Source organism: Tachyglossus aculeatus, chromosome 4 (genome assembly GCF_015852505.1).
Source record: "Tachyglossus aculeatus isolate mTacAcu1 chromosome 4, mTacAcu1.pri, whole genome shotgun sequence".
NCBI classification, from domain to species: Eukaryota; Metazoa; Chordata; class Mammalia; order Monotremata; family Tachyglossidae; genus Tachyglossus; species Tachyglossus aculeatus.
In genome coordinates, this window is record NC_052069.1 from 61,672,270 (window position 1) to 61,686,479 (window position 14,210).

The 14,210-nt window shown below is 43.7% G+C and overlaps 1 protein-coding gene across 2 annotated transcripts in view; it reads right to left on the reverse strand.

Annotated features, from left to right (window-relative positions):
* Nucleotides 1–371: 371 nt before the first annotated feature.
* The window catches only part of HENMT1 (HEN methyltransferase 1), a 51,633-nt gene continuing 37,794 nt past the window's right edge, over nucleotides 372–14,210 (reverse strand). For both annotated transcript variants that reach the window (XM_038745300.1, XM_038745301.1), the window contains 2 exons: nucleotides 5,488–5,665; nucleotides 372–2,986 (listed from right to left, as the gene is read on the reverse strand). In XM_038745300.1, the coding sequence (XP_038601228.1) occupies nucleotides 2,543–2,986; nucleotides 5,488–5,665 (622 nt within the window). In that variant the 3' untranslated portion in view covers nucleotides 372–2,542. The remainder of the gene's footprint in view (nucleotides 2,987–5,487; nucleotides 5,666–14,210) is intronic.

The window sequence follows — 14,210 nt, forward strand, 5'->3', positions numbered from 1 at the left end:
AAATCTCACGTTGAACAACTGGAACAGTGCGCTCTCCAGAAAATGCCGAAGGACCCGAACCGGTTGTAAAAAAAGAATCCTAATGTTAAGTTCCCCATAAAATGAAGAAGGAAAATTATCAATCCCACCAACTATTCCCAACCCATCGCACACTTACCCAGGCCAGAAGTGAGGTCCTCTCTGCCGACACCAAGCACCAACAACCTAACAAAACCACTGCTGTTTTCAAGTTTTATTAAGCCCGATTCCATCTAAACCCTGACCAGCAAGTGCACTACTGGCTTGCTAGCTTGGAAAGGATAACGCGCGTCCGCACTTGACAGTTGATAGTCTCCAGAAAGAAATGCTTTATTTGAGAACTAAATCTCACGTTGAACACCTGGAACAGTGTGCTCTCCAGAAAATGCCGAAGGACCCGAACCGGTTGTAAAAAAAGAATCCTAATGTTAAGTTCCCCATACAATGAAGAAGGAAAATTAGCCAAACCTTTTCCGCTCTCACGAACCCAACACATCACTGGCCTTCTACATTTACTGAGGGATGCGGTCTTTCCCCGTGACCACCGTCTTGCCTTGATTACCCTCCTGTCCCGAGCTTCACAACCACATTTGTTCAAATCAGTGGTTCAGTTCAAGAGGAGGGTTGAAGAGGCAATTAGGAACCGTGCGCTAAACGCGCTGACATTTCGTCTAAAATGTCGGCCTCTAATCAGAGAGGAGCTCTCGGCTGGCTTTTTTCTTCAGCGATATCATCGCCCCAGAGGATAGGATATGAAGACCAAGGCAACTCATTAAAAAAGCCATGCCTACACTGGCTGAAAAATAATGTGATCTACTTCAAGTACTTCCTGCTTAATTTCAACAAATTATGCCAGCTGGTTCAAAGGATCAAATTGACAGGTGGAATGCCACGTAGATGGCCCCCAATGTTGAGCATCTTTTAAGCAGCAGATTTTGTGCGGCCCGTCTGGATGCAGCCCTAGATATCTGTAATCCCCAACACACATCTGCCGATGTGCTTCAACTACAGAACGGTTTCACCACTGAAACTCTTCTTCTGAAAAAGATTTTCCCGGGCCTCCCTTGGGCTTGCAGCAGTTACAGATCTGGCCCCAGACGGTTTACTTTCCTCTCTGTGATTTTCTGGTAGAGAATGTTTCCTCTCCAAACCACTGCTTTGATATGTCATTGACAAAACTAGTTTAACGTTCGCCGATTCACTATTTGACCGGCTGAAAAGTTTCAGTACTTTCCATGTGCTGGGAAACAGGGAAAAATAGGAAGGAGAGTTTCAGACTTCCCATTATTCCTAGGAGAGCCAAGATTATTTATCCTTCTCATTACCCTTCCTTCACATCCTCCGATAACTTACATGACTTTGTGATGAGGTGAAGTTGCTCTGTGCTCCCATCTGTGGAAACAAACTTAATTTAATGCTGCAGAAGTTATAACGAGCGAGAACCAAATTCAGAGTGCAGCCTGGGCCGGGGAAAAAACTCAGTCAACATCAACTATCCAGGTAACCCAGGAAAATACATCCCTCGGATCTGATCCATCCATCTTGGTTACCGCGGCCCCCGGTGTCGCATATGTGTTGCAGATTTGGTCTCCGCATTCTTCACGAGTCAAAAGACAGACAGGATAGAGAGAAAGACAAACAAGAAACTATTTGCAGCCAATGCTAATCTCCCCTTTAGCCTCCCTATTGCTTTTTTCTTGTTCACGAGCGTTTTCTAAAGGTTAGCGCTGGAGGCCTCCCCTATTTTTCATTACTGGTCTCTGGCTGGAAAAACAGGATTATAGATTCGACACCCATGATGATTCCCCATCAGTTTTCTCTCATCCACAAAAATAAAGCTCACGTTTTGTGCCCGTGTTCTGCTACTCGGCCACGGGAACACGCTGAGCTGTTTTTAGAGTGGAAATGAGAAGCACCGTTCTAAGACACAAGCCGTTTGCTTTCGAACGAGCTGTAATACCGCTCAGCACCCTGGAAACTGAGCCTGGACCCCTTCAGCTGGGGGGAAAAAAAGTTTTAAGGCCACACAATAGGGCAAAATAAAGGTGTCCGAATAATGACGATGCAGGTATGCGGCGAGGGGGCCTAAGGAAACCATGCAACCCGATGAATCAAAATACAAAAGGTCTAAAGAAACGCCTCGGTGCTAATTAAAACTGGTTCCATGATAATTTTCCCAAACTCCCTATTCCAAAAAAAGAAAACCAAGCGAAAAAAAACCCTCTGAAAACAGATTGTGAAACCTCTTCAACTTTAGTGAGCCACGACCAGCTTGAACACGCCGTTTATCGGGTCTAACTCTGTCCTTTCATCGAAGGACTGAAACCCCCCCCGGCCTAAACAGGGGCCACTCCTTCCGCAGTCTGGGGGCTGCAAAGAAGGTGATCGATCGCTGCTTTACGGAAACCTGTTTAAATTCAAAAATCAGCAGTGTGAAGCTGAGGTTCCCCCCGTGGGCAGCTCAGATCTCGGCAGAGATGGGGCGTTCATTCCCAGAGTTTGCGGAAAGGCAAAGGATGAGCCGCTAATCATTCCAATCACGTTCACTTTGGTTGTCAGCGTTCACCACCAACGCCGACCCGTCGGTGCTCAGGGCTTCGCTGTCAGCGAGGAGTTTCTGCAGATTCTCCAAGGTACCGCAGAGTCGTTGCACTTTGGGGAAAGAGAAGAGCTTAGCCAGAGGGATGTAAATTACATCCCCGGTGCAGAAGGGTTGCGGACCCTCCTCTAAGGGTGGACTGTCCATTTTGGTGACGTCCGTGTTCTCGCCAAAAATCGGGAGGCTCTCCAGTGACTGGGATCTGCGCTGAGGCTCATCCCAACCTTCCTCGTCAGCACTATACTGCTCCAGCTTCAGGCTGTCCATGAGGTTTCTCTTCAGTTTTTCAGCTTGGAAGACAACTTCATTGACCACTGCAAACTTTAGGTATTTTTCATCCTTCAGGCTAGGGTATACTGTGGTAAAAATCTAGAGGAAATGCAAAAATCGAAGCATTAAATGTGCCTCGGGCCTGGAAAATTGTATTTGAAAATTCTCTACATTTTATCCATCTTCTTAAAACCCTAGCCAAGAAATTGTGCGTCCTAATCATTTCTGCATCCACATTCTCGAGTAGCTGTGAGCCCACTGTTGGGTAGGGACTGTCTCTATCTGTTGCCAATTTGTACTTCCCAAGTGCTTAGTACAGTGCTCCGCACATAGTAAGCGCTCAATAAATACGATTGATGATGATGATGACTCTCTTTGAACTTTGGAGCGGTACAATTTCTTCAGCTCTTTGTGGACAGGGATCACATCTACCAAACTCTATTATGCTGGGCTGTCCCGAGCGCTGAGTACAGCGCTCTTCACACGTAAGTAAATACCACTGATTAATTTAAATCCTCTACAAAAAGGAAACGGAAGAAGCAATACATTTTCTTCACGGCTTTTCCTTTCATCATCATCAATCGTATTTATTGAGCGCTTACTGTGTGCAGAGCACTGTACTAAGCGCTTGGGAAGTACAAGTTGGCAACATGTAGAGATAGTCCCTACCCAACAGTAGGCTCACAGTCTAAAAGAATAATAATACTTACTAAATAATAATGATGGTATCTGTTAAGCACTACTATGTGCAAAGCACTGTTCTAAGCATTGGGGGGATACAAGGTGATCAGGTTGTCCCACGCGGGGCTTACAGTCTTAGTCCCCATTTTACAGATGAGGGAACTGAGGCCCAGAGAAGTGAAGTGACTTGCCCAAAGTCACACAGCTGACAATTGGCAGGGCCGGGATTTGAACCCACGACCTCTGACTCCAAAGCCCGGGCTCTTTCCACTGAGCCACGCCGCTTCTCCACTGAGCCACACTGCTTTCACCTTCATACTACGCTTAGTGACCTAATACAAAAATTAGTCAAATTTGATTTTATTAAACTGAATTTATCTATTAGGTCAGGAGGAGCAGGATTCGACATGGCATAAAACGGGGACTTGGAGGAGCGAAGAGAGGCAATGGTTCTGACAAGAGAGAAGAGAATTGGAAGGACAGGAGGTAGGTGGTTCCCACAAAGAACACAATTTAGACCTTTGGGGCTGCCTGTCCCTTGACTGGCCTCTGACAGAAACTAATCCTACGAGGAAGGCATCTCACAATTTTCTACACACGCCTGTCTCACTCCATTTTTAACCACTAAGGAAGCAGTGTGGCCTAGTGGAAAGAGCAAGGGCCTGGGAGTAAGAGGACCCGAGTTCTAACCCCCGGCTCTGCCACCTGTCTGCTGTGTGACCTTTGGCAAATCACTAAACTTCTCTGGGCCTCAGTTCCCTCACCTGCAAAATGGGGATTCAATACCTGTCCTCCCTCCCGCTTTAGACTGTGAGCCCCACGTGGGAGCTGATTTTCTTACACCAACCCCACTGCTTAGTGCAGTGCTTGGCACATAGTAAGCACTTAACAAACATCGCGATTATTATGTATTCTGCCCACTGGAAACTGCAGGCGATGGGAAGGAATGACCTCACATCGTGTGTCCCACTCTAGGGAAAAGAAAGGTAACTAAAAATAATGGCTTCTACTTGTGACTACGGGATACCACTCTTACTCTCTCCGTAGCCTATAATAGAGTCTAAACTCCTGCTTGATTGTAGGCTCCATGAGGGGAGATATCGAATTTTCTTACTCTACTGCACTCTCCCAAGTGCTCAGTACATTGCTCTGCCCACAGTAGAAGCTCAATAAATAAAAGTGATTCCTTAAATTATGCACATATATGAACCTGTATGTACGTACCCTTAGTAAAAATGTTCCTGGAAATCAACCAGCGAGCTGTCTTCCTGCTTGAGTATAGAACTTCCATTCATCCTCTTTATTTTTCCTGACCTAATCTTTTATGATGCCAACTTGTACTTCCCAAGCGCTTAGTACAGTGCTCTGCACACAGTAAGCGCTCAATAAATACGATTGATGATGATGATGATGATGAAAAGTTATGCATCACTCCATTGCCTCCACAAACTGACGTACTCATAGCACTGTTAAATATTAATTTAGCCTGCTAATTGGTCACTAATATCTTAACTGCCAAATCACCAAATTGCCTCAGGCCTGCCTAGGGGATACTGCTTGGGCAATTGGGATTCACACAGAAATGTCAGGCAGGCCAACCACAATTTCCTGTGTGACTGTACAAACTGCATTTTCTGCCTGTAAATTCAAGAGCGTTTTCAAACGCAAAATCTCCCTGAGGACAGCTTTCAAAGTTATCTTTTAAAGTGAGTTTATTGTATCAATAACAGACAAAAAGCAAACCTGCTGACAATATGGGATATATTTACATATATATATATATATATATATATATATATATACATATATACACACATATGCACATTTGTGTATACATCTGTATGTATATCTATCTATATATATGTAGAGAGAGCGAGAGAGAGAGAGAAAGAGAGAGAAATTGGGGTTGATATACTCACAGTTTTGTAAGCATGCTCTGCATGTTTCTCATGTTTGACAAATTCATCATCTGTTGTTGAATTTCTCATAAAGACACCTATTTGTGTACAAAATCCAACATCCTTACTTCCACCAGGAAGTGTCCCAAGTCCGGTAAACTCCACTGAATAACCATAGTGATCTGCTGCAGCTGAAGCCCTAAAAAGGGAGAGAAATCAATTATCCCCATATTTTCACTTATCTATTTATGACCAAGAAGGCTGATTGCTATTTCACGATATGAATCAAGTAGTAAGAATCTTCCTGGCTTGTTTAAAAGTAAGTAACAAATATCTAGGACATATTTGTTGGAAGAAGCTCGTTTACTATTGTGTCTATTTTGTCAAATAACTACCGTGCAATACGTGCCTGTAATGCTCCTATTCAAGGCAAAATACTGTACAACTGTTGCAGAAGATACTCAGATCTGCTGAGCTACATAGGAGAAAAAGGTCCACAGCATCAGCATTTCCAAGGAAATTACTGTGGAAGAGTCCAAAGAGAGGAAATCATATGCAAAAGTACGAGAAGAGATACTTCGAGGGCATTCTACATACAATCGGAAAATAAGTATCATAGCTCTTGATAGCTGGAACGTGACAACAGCAGATAGATGGTACTCACGTAAATCGGTTTGAGATGAGGCAATTTATTTTAAACAGAAATGCCACGCTAGTCCTTAGACAGAGGGAGAGCCCCAGGAAACCAATGGTGACAAATAATGGAAAACCTACATATATATCAGCCTTTCCTGCTACACTTCAGTAAAACTGCTGCAAACGGGAAGGTAACTCTAGAGAATCATATGTCTGTATTTAACAGTACTTTTATATTTCTGCCCATTTTCAGGAATAAGCTTGAGTTCAAAGATGGGAAATTTCTCCTTACTACTGTTTCATTTCCTTATTGTCCACCAGAAAGAATTCCAAATAAAATCAAATGCTATATCTGATTCAAGGATTATTTTATGCCTGAAAAAAGGTTCGGTTCAGTGTATTTCTCACATGAAGAGCTGCGGTAAGTCCTTATCTTCTAAAGTTTATCAATAGTAACACTGAGTATAATTGAAACTCCTGTCCTAGTCTATAAAGGTAACCTTACCTGAACCTAGCTCTCCAGGAGAAGGAACTATTTACATAAGCAAACAGAGTAATTCTAATTAAGCTTCCAATCCTCTCATATATCCAAACATATTCATTCACAAACTCAAAAATAAATGATTTGCAGACACAAATCTTAAAACAAGGATACTCGAAAGGAAGATAGTTGTATTGGCTGAAGATGGACAAGACCTCAATAACTTTTGCTATAGAAACAACTAGGAGAAGCAGCATGGCTCAGTGGAAAAAGAGCCCGGGCTTCGGAGTCAGAGGTCATGGGTTCAAATCCCGGCTCCGCCACTTGTCAGCTGGGTGACTTCGGGCAAGTCACTTCACTTCTCTGGGCCTCAGTCCCCTCATCTGTCAAATGGGGACGAAGACTGGGAGGCCCACGTGGGACAACCTGTTCACCTTGCAACCTCCCCAGCAGCTTAGAACAGTGCTTTGCACATAGTAAGTGCTTAATAAATGCTATTATTATTATATACTAAGAGACCTCACAAGAACTGGTCTGGAAACAGACTGCCTTGATAAAGGAAATGGGAATACTGATTCCCAAGTGCTTAGTACAGTGCTCTGCACACAGTAAGCGCTCAATAAATACGATTGATGATGATGATGATTTAACCCCCAAAGTCACACTTTCTGAAACTCAGTGGAGAATACAGGGAATCAAATAGAATATATTCTCATGGCATTCCCGGGGTCGGGACTGAGGGTTTTGAAGTCATGGGCCCCACTGTATAAGATAAAAATAATAATAATGGTATTTGTTAAGTGCTTACTATGTGCCAAGCACTGTTCTAAGCGCAGGGGTAGATACAGGGTAATCAGGTTGTTCCACGTGGGGCTCACACTTTTAAACCCCATTTTACAGATGAGGTAGCTGAGGCACAGAGCTGAGGCACAGAGCAGTTAAGTGACTCGCCCAAGGTCACACAGCAGACAAGCGGCAGAGCCGGGATTAGAACATAAAGCAGCATGAATCAATCAATCAATCGTATTTATTGAGTGCTTACTGCGTGCAGAGCACTGTACTAAGTGCTTGGGAAGGACAAGTTGGCAACATATAGAGATGGTCCCTACCCAACAGTGGGCTCACAGTCTAAAAGGGGGAGAGGGATGAAATTTATTACTAAATCAAGGCTCTTCCCCCCTGTCCCTTGGACCCCTGGGCTCCAACTTTCCTCACAAGGGTCTCTACTGTGCCGTTGCCCATAGACTACATCCTGGATCTGTGAAATGCCTCGGCCCTGTCTCGCTCCCCCAACTCTCAATTAAAAGGGGCTTCGGCTGGGAGCGGTTTCTTCCTCACTCAGAAGAGGCAGGTTTTCAATCTTCTAATCAGTCGCTCACACCCAAGTGTCAGAGAATTCTCCAATTCTACTAAAAGAAGAGGCCTGTAGCCTTGAAAAAGCACACGTCATGGGGAAATCACATTGAAGAAACCATTGACTCAATGGGAATTAATGGACAATGAAGCAGATGGTATGAAGAACTCTGTAGTGATTGATTCATTCAATCAATCAATAAATCATCATCATCATCAATCGTATTTATTGAGCGCTTACTATGTGCACAGCACTGTACTAAGCGCTTGGGAAGTACAAATTGGCAACATATAGAGACAGTCCCTACCCAACAGTGGGCTCACAGTCTAAAAGGGGGAGAGAGAGAACAAAACCAAACATACTAACAAAATAAAATAAATAGAATAGATATGTACAAAAAAAACCAAATAGAGTAAAAAATATGTACAAACATATATACATATATACAGGTGCTGTGGGGAAGGGAAGGAGGTAAGATGGGGGGGATGGAGAGGGGGACGAGGGGGAGAGGAAGGAAGGGGCTCAGTCTGGGATTTATTGTACTGTATACAAATTTATTGTACTGTATACAAATACTGTACTGTATTTGAGCGCTTACTGTGTGCTGAGCACTGTACTAAGCGCTTGATAGTGGTGCATGGGCTTGGGTCAGCCTGAGGGCCCCTAGCCCACCCAGGCCACGGGCCAGGCCATAAATAACCCTGGTCAGGCTCGAATGGGACTGGGATTGCAACACAACTCCAATCAATCAATCAATAATAATAATAATGATAGCATTTATTAAGCGCTTACTATGTGCAGCGCACTGTTCTAAGCGCTGGGGAGGTTACAAGGTGATCAGGTTGTCCCCCGGGGGCTCACAGTCTTTATCCCCATTTTCCAGATGAGGGAACTGAGGCCCAGAGAAGTGAAGCGACTTGCCCAAAGTCACACAGCTGACAAGTGGCGGAGCCGGGATTCGAACCCATGACCTCTGACTCCGAAGCCCGGGCTCTTTCCACTGAGCCACGCTGCTTAGACTGTGCTAAGTGCTTGGGAGAGTACGGTACACCAGAACAACAGAATTATTCAGCGGGTTGTATACTGGACAGTTGAGGGGGGGTTTTGTGGGGTTTTTTAATGGTATTTGTTAGACGCTTACTATGTGCACCTTACTAAGCACTAGGGTAGATACAAGCTAATCAGGTTATTGATTCATTCAAGTCAATCAACCGTATTTATTGCTTACTGTATACAAAGCACTGTACTAAGCTCTTGGGAGAGTAAAATACAACAACATACACCTTCCTTGTAACATACATACACCTTGTAACCTCCCCGGCGCTTAGAACAGTGCTTTGCACATAGTAAGCGCTTAATAAATGCCATTATTATTATCTTCCCTGCCCACAACGAGCTCACAATCTAAAGGGGGGAGATAGATATTTATAGGAATGAAATAAATACTTAAATGAATTACAGATATACACATATATGTTGTGGGGATGGGAGGGAGAAGGAGAGCAATTATCTGTCTGATATGAGGAGGGAGGGATACAAGGTTAAACACAGCCCCCGTCCCACACAGGGTACACAGTCTTAATTCTCATTTTACAGATGGGGCACAGAGAAGTGAAGTCACTCGCCCAAGGTCACAAGACAGACAAGTGGCAGAGCTGAGATTAAAAATTTCTGACAACCTGGTGCATCTATCCACTAGTCAATCAATCAATCAATCGTATTTATTGAGCGCTTACTGTGTGCAGAGCACTGTATTAAGTGCTTGGGAAGTACAAGTTGGCAACATATACAGTCCCTACCCGTCACAGTCTAGTCCACAATGTTTCTCAGCTAGTTTCAGTTTTCACCTAATCTGCCCCAGCCAGGTTAGATAGAGCATCAGAGGCCTTTGTGTCCAATATTTTAAGCACTCAGTAACCTTCCACCTCACCTCAACCGCAATTAAGGCTGTGAGCCCCACGTGGGACAACCTGATTACCATGTATCTACCCCAGCGCTCAGAACAGTGCTTGGCACATAGTAAGCGCCTAACAAATGCCAATATTATTATTATTCCGCCACCACTTTCTGCAGCTTAGAGCCGACACCCGTGTTCAGAGGGAACTAGAAGGGGAGCACGCGGGCTCTGGAGGAAGGGAGGGCACCTCCCCCCAGCAGGAGAAATGCTCTATATTTAGGCAGACGAGGACAGTCTGCCACCAAATGTTGAATATGACATCATGACATTATACCGTGTGTCTGGCTTAAATTCATGCCACACCACCTGCGTTTCGGTATCCAGTATCCAGGAGGTTCAGTTTCCACCTAACATGAAGAGCTGGAACAAGTCCTTACTTTCTAATGCTCATTGATGTTAACCCTCAGCAGAACTGAATTGCAAGTTCTATCCTGTTAATGGTAAACTGGGCCCTACTCTCACCGGATCCTCTATTACACTCAATTAGGGACCCACTGGCAGTTGGATCTCGACGACTTTTTTAAGGCAAGCACAGAATTACAACGGGGATACATTAAAGTTGACAGTAACTGGGAATTGAGAACTCTTTTAAGGTAAGCACGGAATGACAACGGGGACACACTGCAGTTGACAGTAACTGGGAATTGAGACTATATAGCCCAGAATATATTACATTGCATACCAACTTAATCAATTGTAATTGAGTGCTCACTGGGTGAAGACAACTCTACAAAGTGCTTGGGAGAGCAGTATATAACAGAGTTGGTAGATATGTTCCCTGCTCACAAGGAGCTTACAGTTTAGAGGAGACAATTTATTAAATTATTAATTATTGTTTATTATAATAAGAAATTATTGCTTTATTATAATAAAATAATTATTAATTAATTTAATGATTATTAAATTATTAAAATAAATTACATAAGTAGGGTGGTGCTAAGCAATAAAGGGTACAAATCCAAGTGCAAGGGTGACGCAGAAGGGAGAGAGAGTAGGGAGAATGAGGGATTAGTTGGCGAAGGCCTCTTAGAGGAGATGTGAATTTAATAAGGCTTGGTGTCAAAGTGGGATATGAATTCATGGCTCCCTGGTAGACTTGCACAGATTAACCACTCGGTAAATATGAGCAAATATTCCCATCTCACAAGCCAGCTCCCATCTCACAAGCCCGCAACCTTGGTGTCGTCCTTGACTCCGCTCTCTCATTCACCCCACACATCCAATCTGTCACCAAAGCCTGCCGGTCTCACCTCCACAACCTCGCCAAGATCCGCGCTTTCCTCTCCATCCAAACCGCTACCTTGCTGGTTCAATCTCTCACCCTATCCCTACAGGATTACTGCATCAGCCTCCTCTCTGATCTCCCATCCTCCTGTCTCTCCCCACTTCAGTCTCTACTTTACTCTGCTGCCCGGATTATCTCTGTACAGAAACGCTCTGGGCATGTCACTCCTTTCCTCAAAAATCTCCAGTGGTTGCCTATCAACCTTCGAATCAAGCAAAAACTCCTCACTCTCGGCTTCAAGGCTGTCCATCACCTCGCCCCCTTCTACCTCACCTCCCTTCTGTCCTTCTCCAGCCCAGCCCGCACCCTCCGCTCCTCTCCTGCTAACCTCCTCACTTTACCTCGTTCTCGCCTGTCCCACCATCGACCCCCGGCCCACGTCCTACCTCTGGCCTGGAATGCCCTCCCTCCACACATCCACCGAACTAGCTCTCTTCCTCCCCTCAAAGCCCTACTGAGAGCTCACCTCCTCCAGGAGGTCTTCCCAGACTGAGCCCTCCTTTTTCTTCTCCTCCTCCCCTCCCACAGTAAGCACTCAATAAATATGATTGACTGAATGAATGAATCACCCCCTCCCTCTCTCTACAACTCTTGAATATATTTGTACATATGTATTATTCAATTCATTTTATTAATGATGTGTATAGAGCTATAATTCTATTTATTCTGATGGTATTTCTATTTATTCTGTCCACATGTTTTGTTTTGTCGTCTGTCTCCCCCTTCTAGACTGTGAGCCCGCTGTTGGGTAGGGACCGTCTCTAGATGTTGCCGATTTGTACTTCCCAAGCGCTTAGTATAGTGCTCTGCACACAGTAAGCGCTCAATAAATACGATCGATTGGTTGATTGATTAATTGATAAGAAGGCAAGCCAGGGGGTGAATTTCCCACATCTGCTAGGCTCAAGGCTCAGGACCTAAAAGTTAGGCCTGTGTGACGGGGCCCTACAGCCCGGCCAAAGGCCCTGATGCCAGCACGCGTACACCAGACCATCCGGGAATGCCGGAAAATCACCCACGAACAAACCAAAGCACATTCACAGTACAAAGGGGTTGAAAGGATCAGGAAGAAATTTTAAAACATCAATAAAAATAGCCCAACCTAAAAACAAGATCTCCGTAAATAAGACCAAAAATAAACACTTGCCCTGAATTTTTCAGAACTCAAACCTATTTTATTGCAGCAGCTGGCAAACAATCCTAATAGCTAATTTAAGAAGCAACAATTATGTATATATGTGCATCTCGGAAGCCAAAAAAATACATCCAATCGATGCTTCTGTAATGTGAGGCCTCTGTTCTTGAAGACCCACTTTCAATACAAATTCTTCTATTAGTGTTATGTTTCACCATTAGCAGGATGCCCTACACCCTTGCCACTTGTGATTTTATCAAATTAAATACTATGAAGGAGCAAAAGAACAATTCTGTTCTACTGTACTCTCCCAAGCACTTAGTACAGTGCCTCTGTGCACAGTAAAGCGCTCAATAAATACCACCGATTGATATTATATAGATGCTGGGAATCAAAGCAGCATCACACCTTGACCGACACGACTCACAAGCACACAATGAACCGTTCGTTCACCAAATTTAATTGCATCAATTTCTGGATTGTGTTATGAAATGAACATTTCCTAGTTCTTCCATTATTTTCTAGCCAAATCGCATAACGAGAACCGACGTTATGGAAGAACTAGATTTAGAGCCATTCCTTGCTGTATTTTTGAATGGCTCTAAAAATTACTGCCCAAAGTCACTTGTTTGGAGAATACTTCATTACCATAAAGCAGAAAGTACCAAGTTTTCCAGCATCTAACATGAAAACGAAGACTTTGGGTTAAAACTTTGCCTTTGCTCTAGGATCTCAGCCCCAAAGTCCTTATGTATAAATCCTTTCATTCTAACATTTTCTTCCATCTATAATTTATTTTGTCTGTCTCCTGTACTTTCCCAAGATCTGAGTACAATGCTTAATAAATTGTGTGGGGGGGCACTTCCTGAACAACAAAATGGGGAGCAACAGAAAACACTATTACATAAACTAATGAACTGAAATAGTTTCATTCAAATCAAAAGTTACCATACGGTGAAAAGGATATAAACCTTAGTAACAACGACACTGTATTTGTAATCGACTCGGGGAAATCACTGGCAATTCAACTGCTAAATTATTGAAAATTGAGGGAAGCAAAACTAACCTTTTTGGAGGTGGATGTCTTTAATTTTTTAAGGAGACAAGCCACATTTGTAACTGTATCCGTATGTATAACTACAACCATAAAAGACTGTGAACCCATTGTTGGGTAGGGCTTGTCTCTGTGGCCGAACTGTACTTTCCAAGTGTTTAGTACAGTGCTCCGCACGCATTAAGCACTCAATAAATATGATTGAATGAGCGAATGCAAATCAAAAGAAATAAAAAAGATATTTTAATTGATCACTGGTATTGAATGCTTCCTGTACGCAGAACACTGTAGTAAGTGCGTGGGAGAGACTACAATACAGCAGAAAATGGTAGACAGATCCCCTGCTCTCCTGGAGCTAGTATTTGTGAGTAAATATTGCAATTGATTTTGAGTGTGGCACAACAGTCGCAGGATAAGCTAAAAATAGTCTGTCCCCCTGCCCCACATTCAGAACTGCTGGAAGAAGAAACTCCTGGATTCCTCTTTGAACTCCAATAGGAATCGCAGGTATTCCTGCCTGCCTTCTCCAGTATCCAAAACATTTTGTCATCTGAAAATTTATGATATCAGACAAGGCAGACAGTTAGCAATGAAGTCTCCCACCCTGAATGAGGAACAGTCCTCGTTCCGGAGATTATGGAACCAAAGGACCTTAGCTGTATGAACTGGGCAGTGTTACTGGTTTGTCCCGTCATCTTTCTCCTCTGGACTGTAAGCTCTCTGTGGGCAGGGAAGGTGTCTACCAACTCTGTTGCACTGTACATTCATTTGTTCACTCAATCGTATTTATTGAGTGCTTCCTGTGTGCACAACACTGTACTCAGTGCTTGGGAAAGTACAAC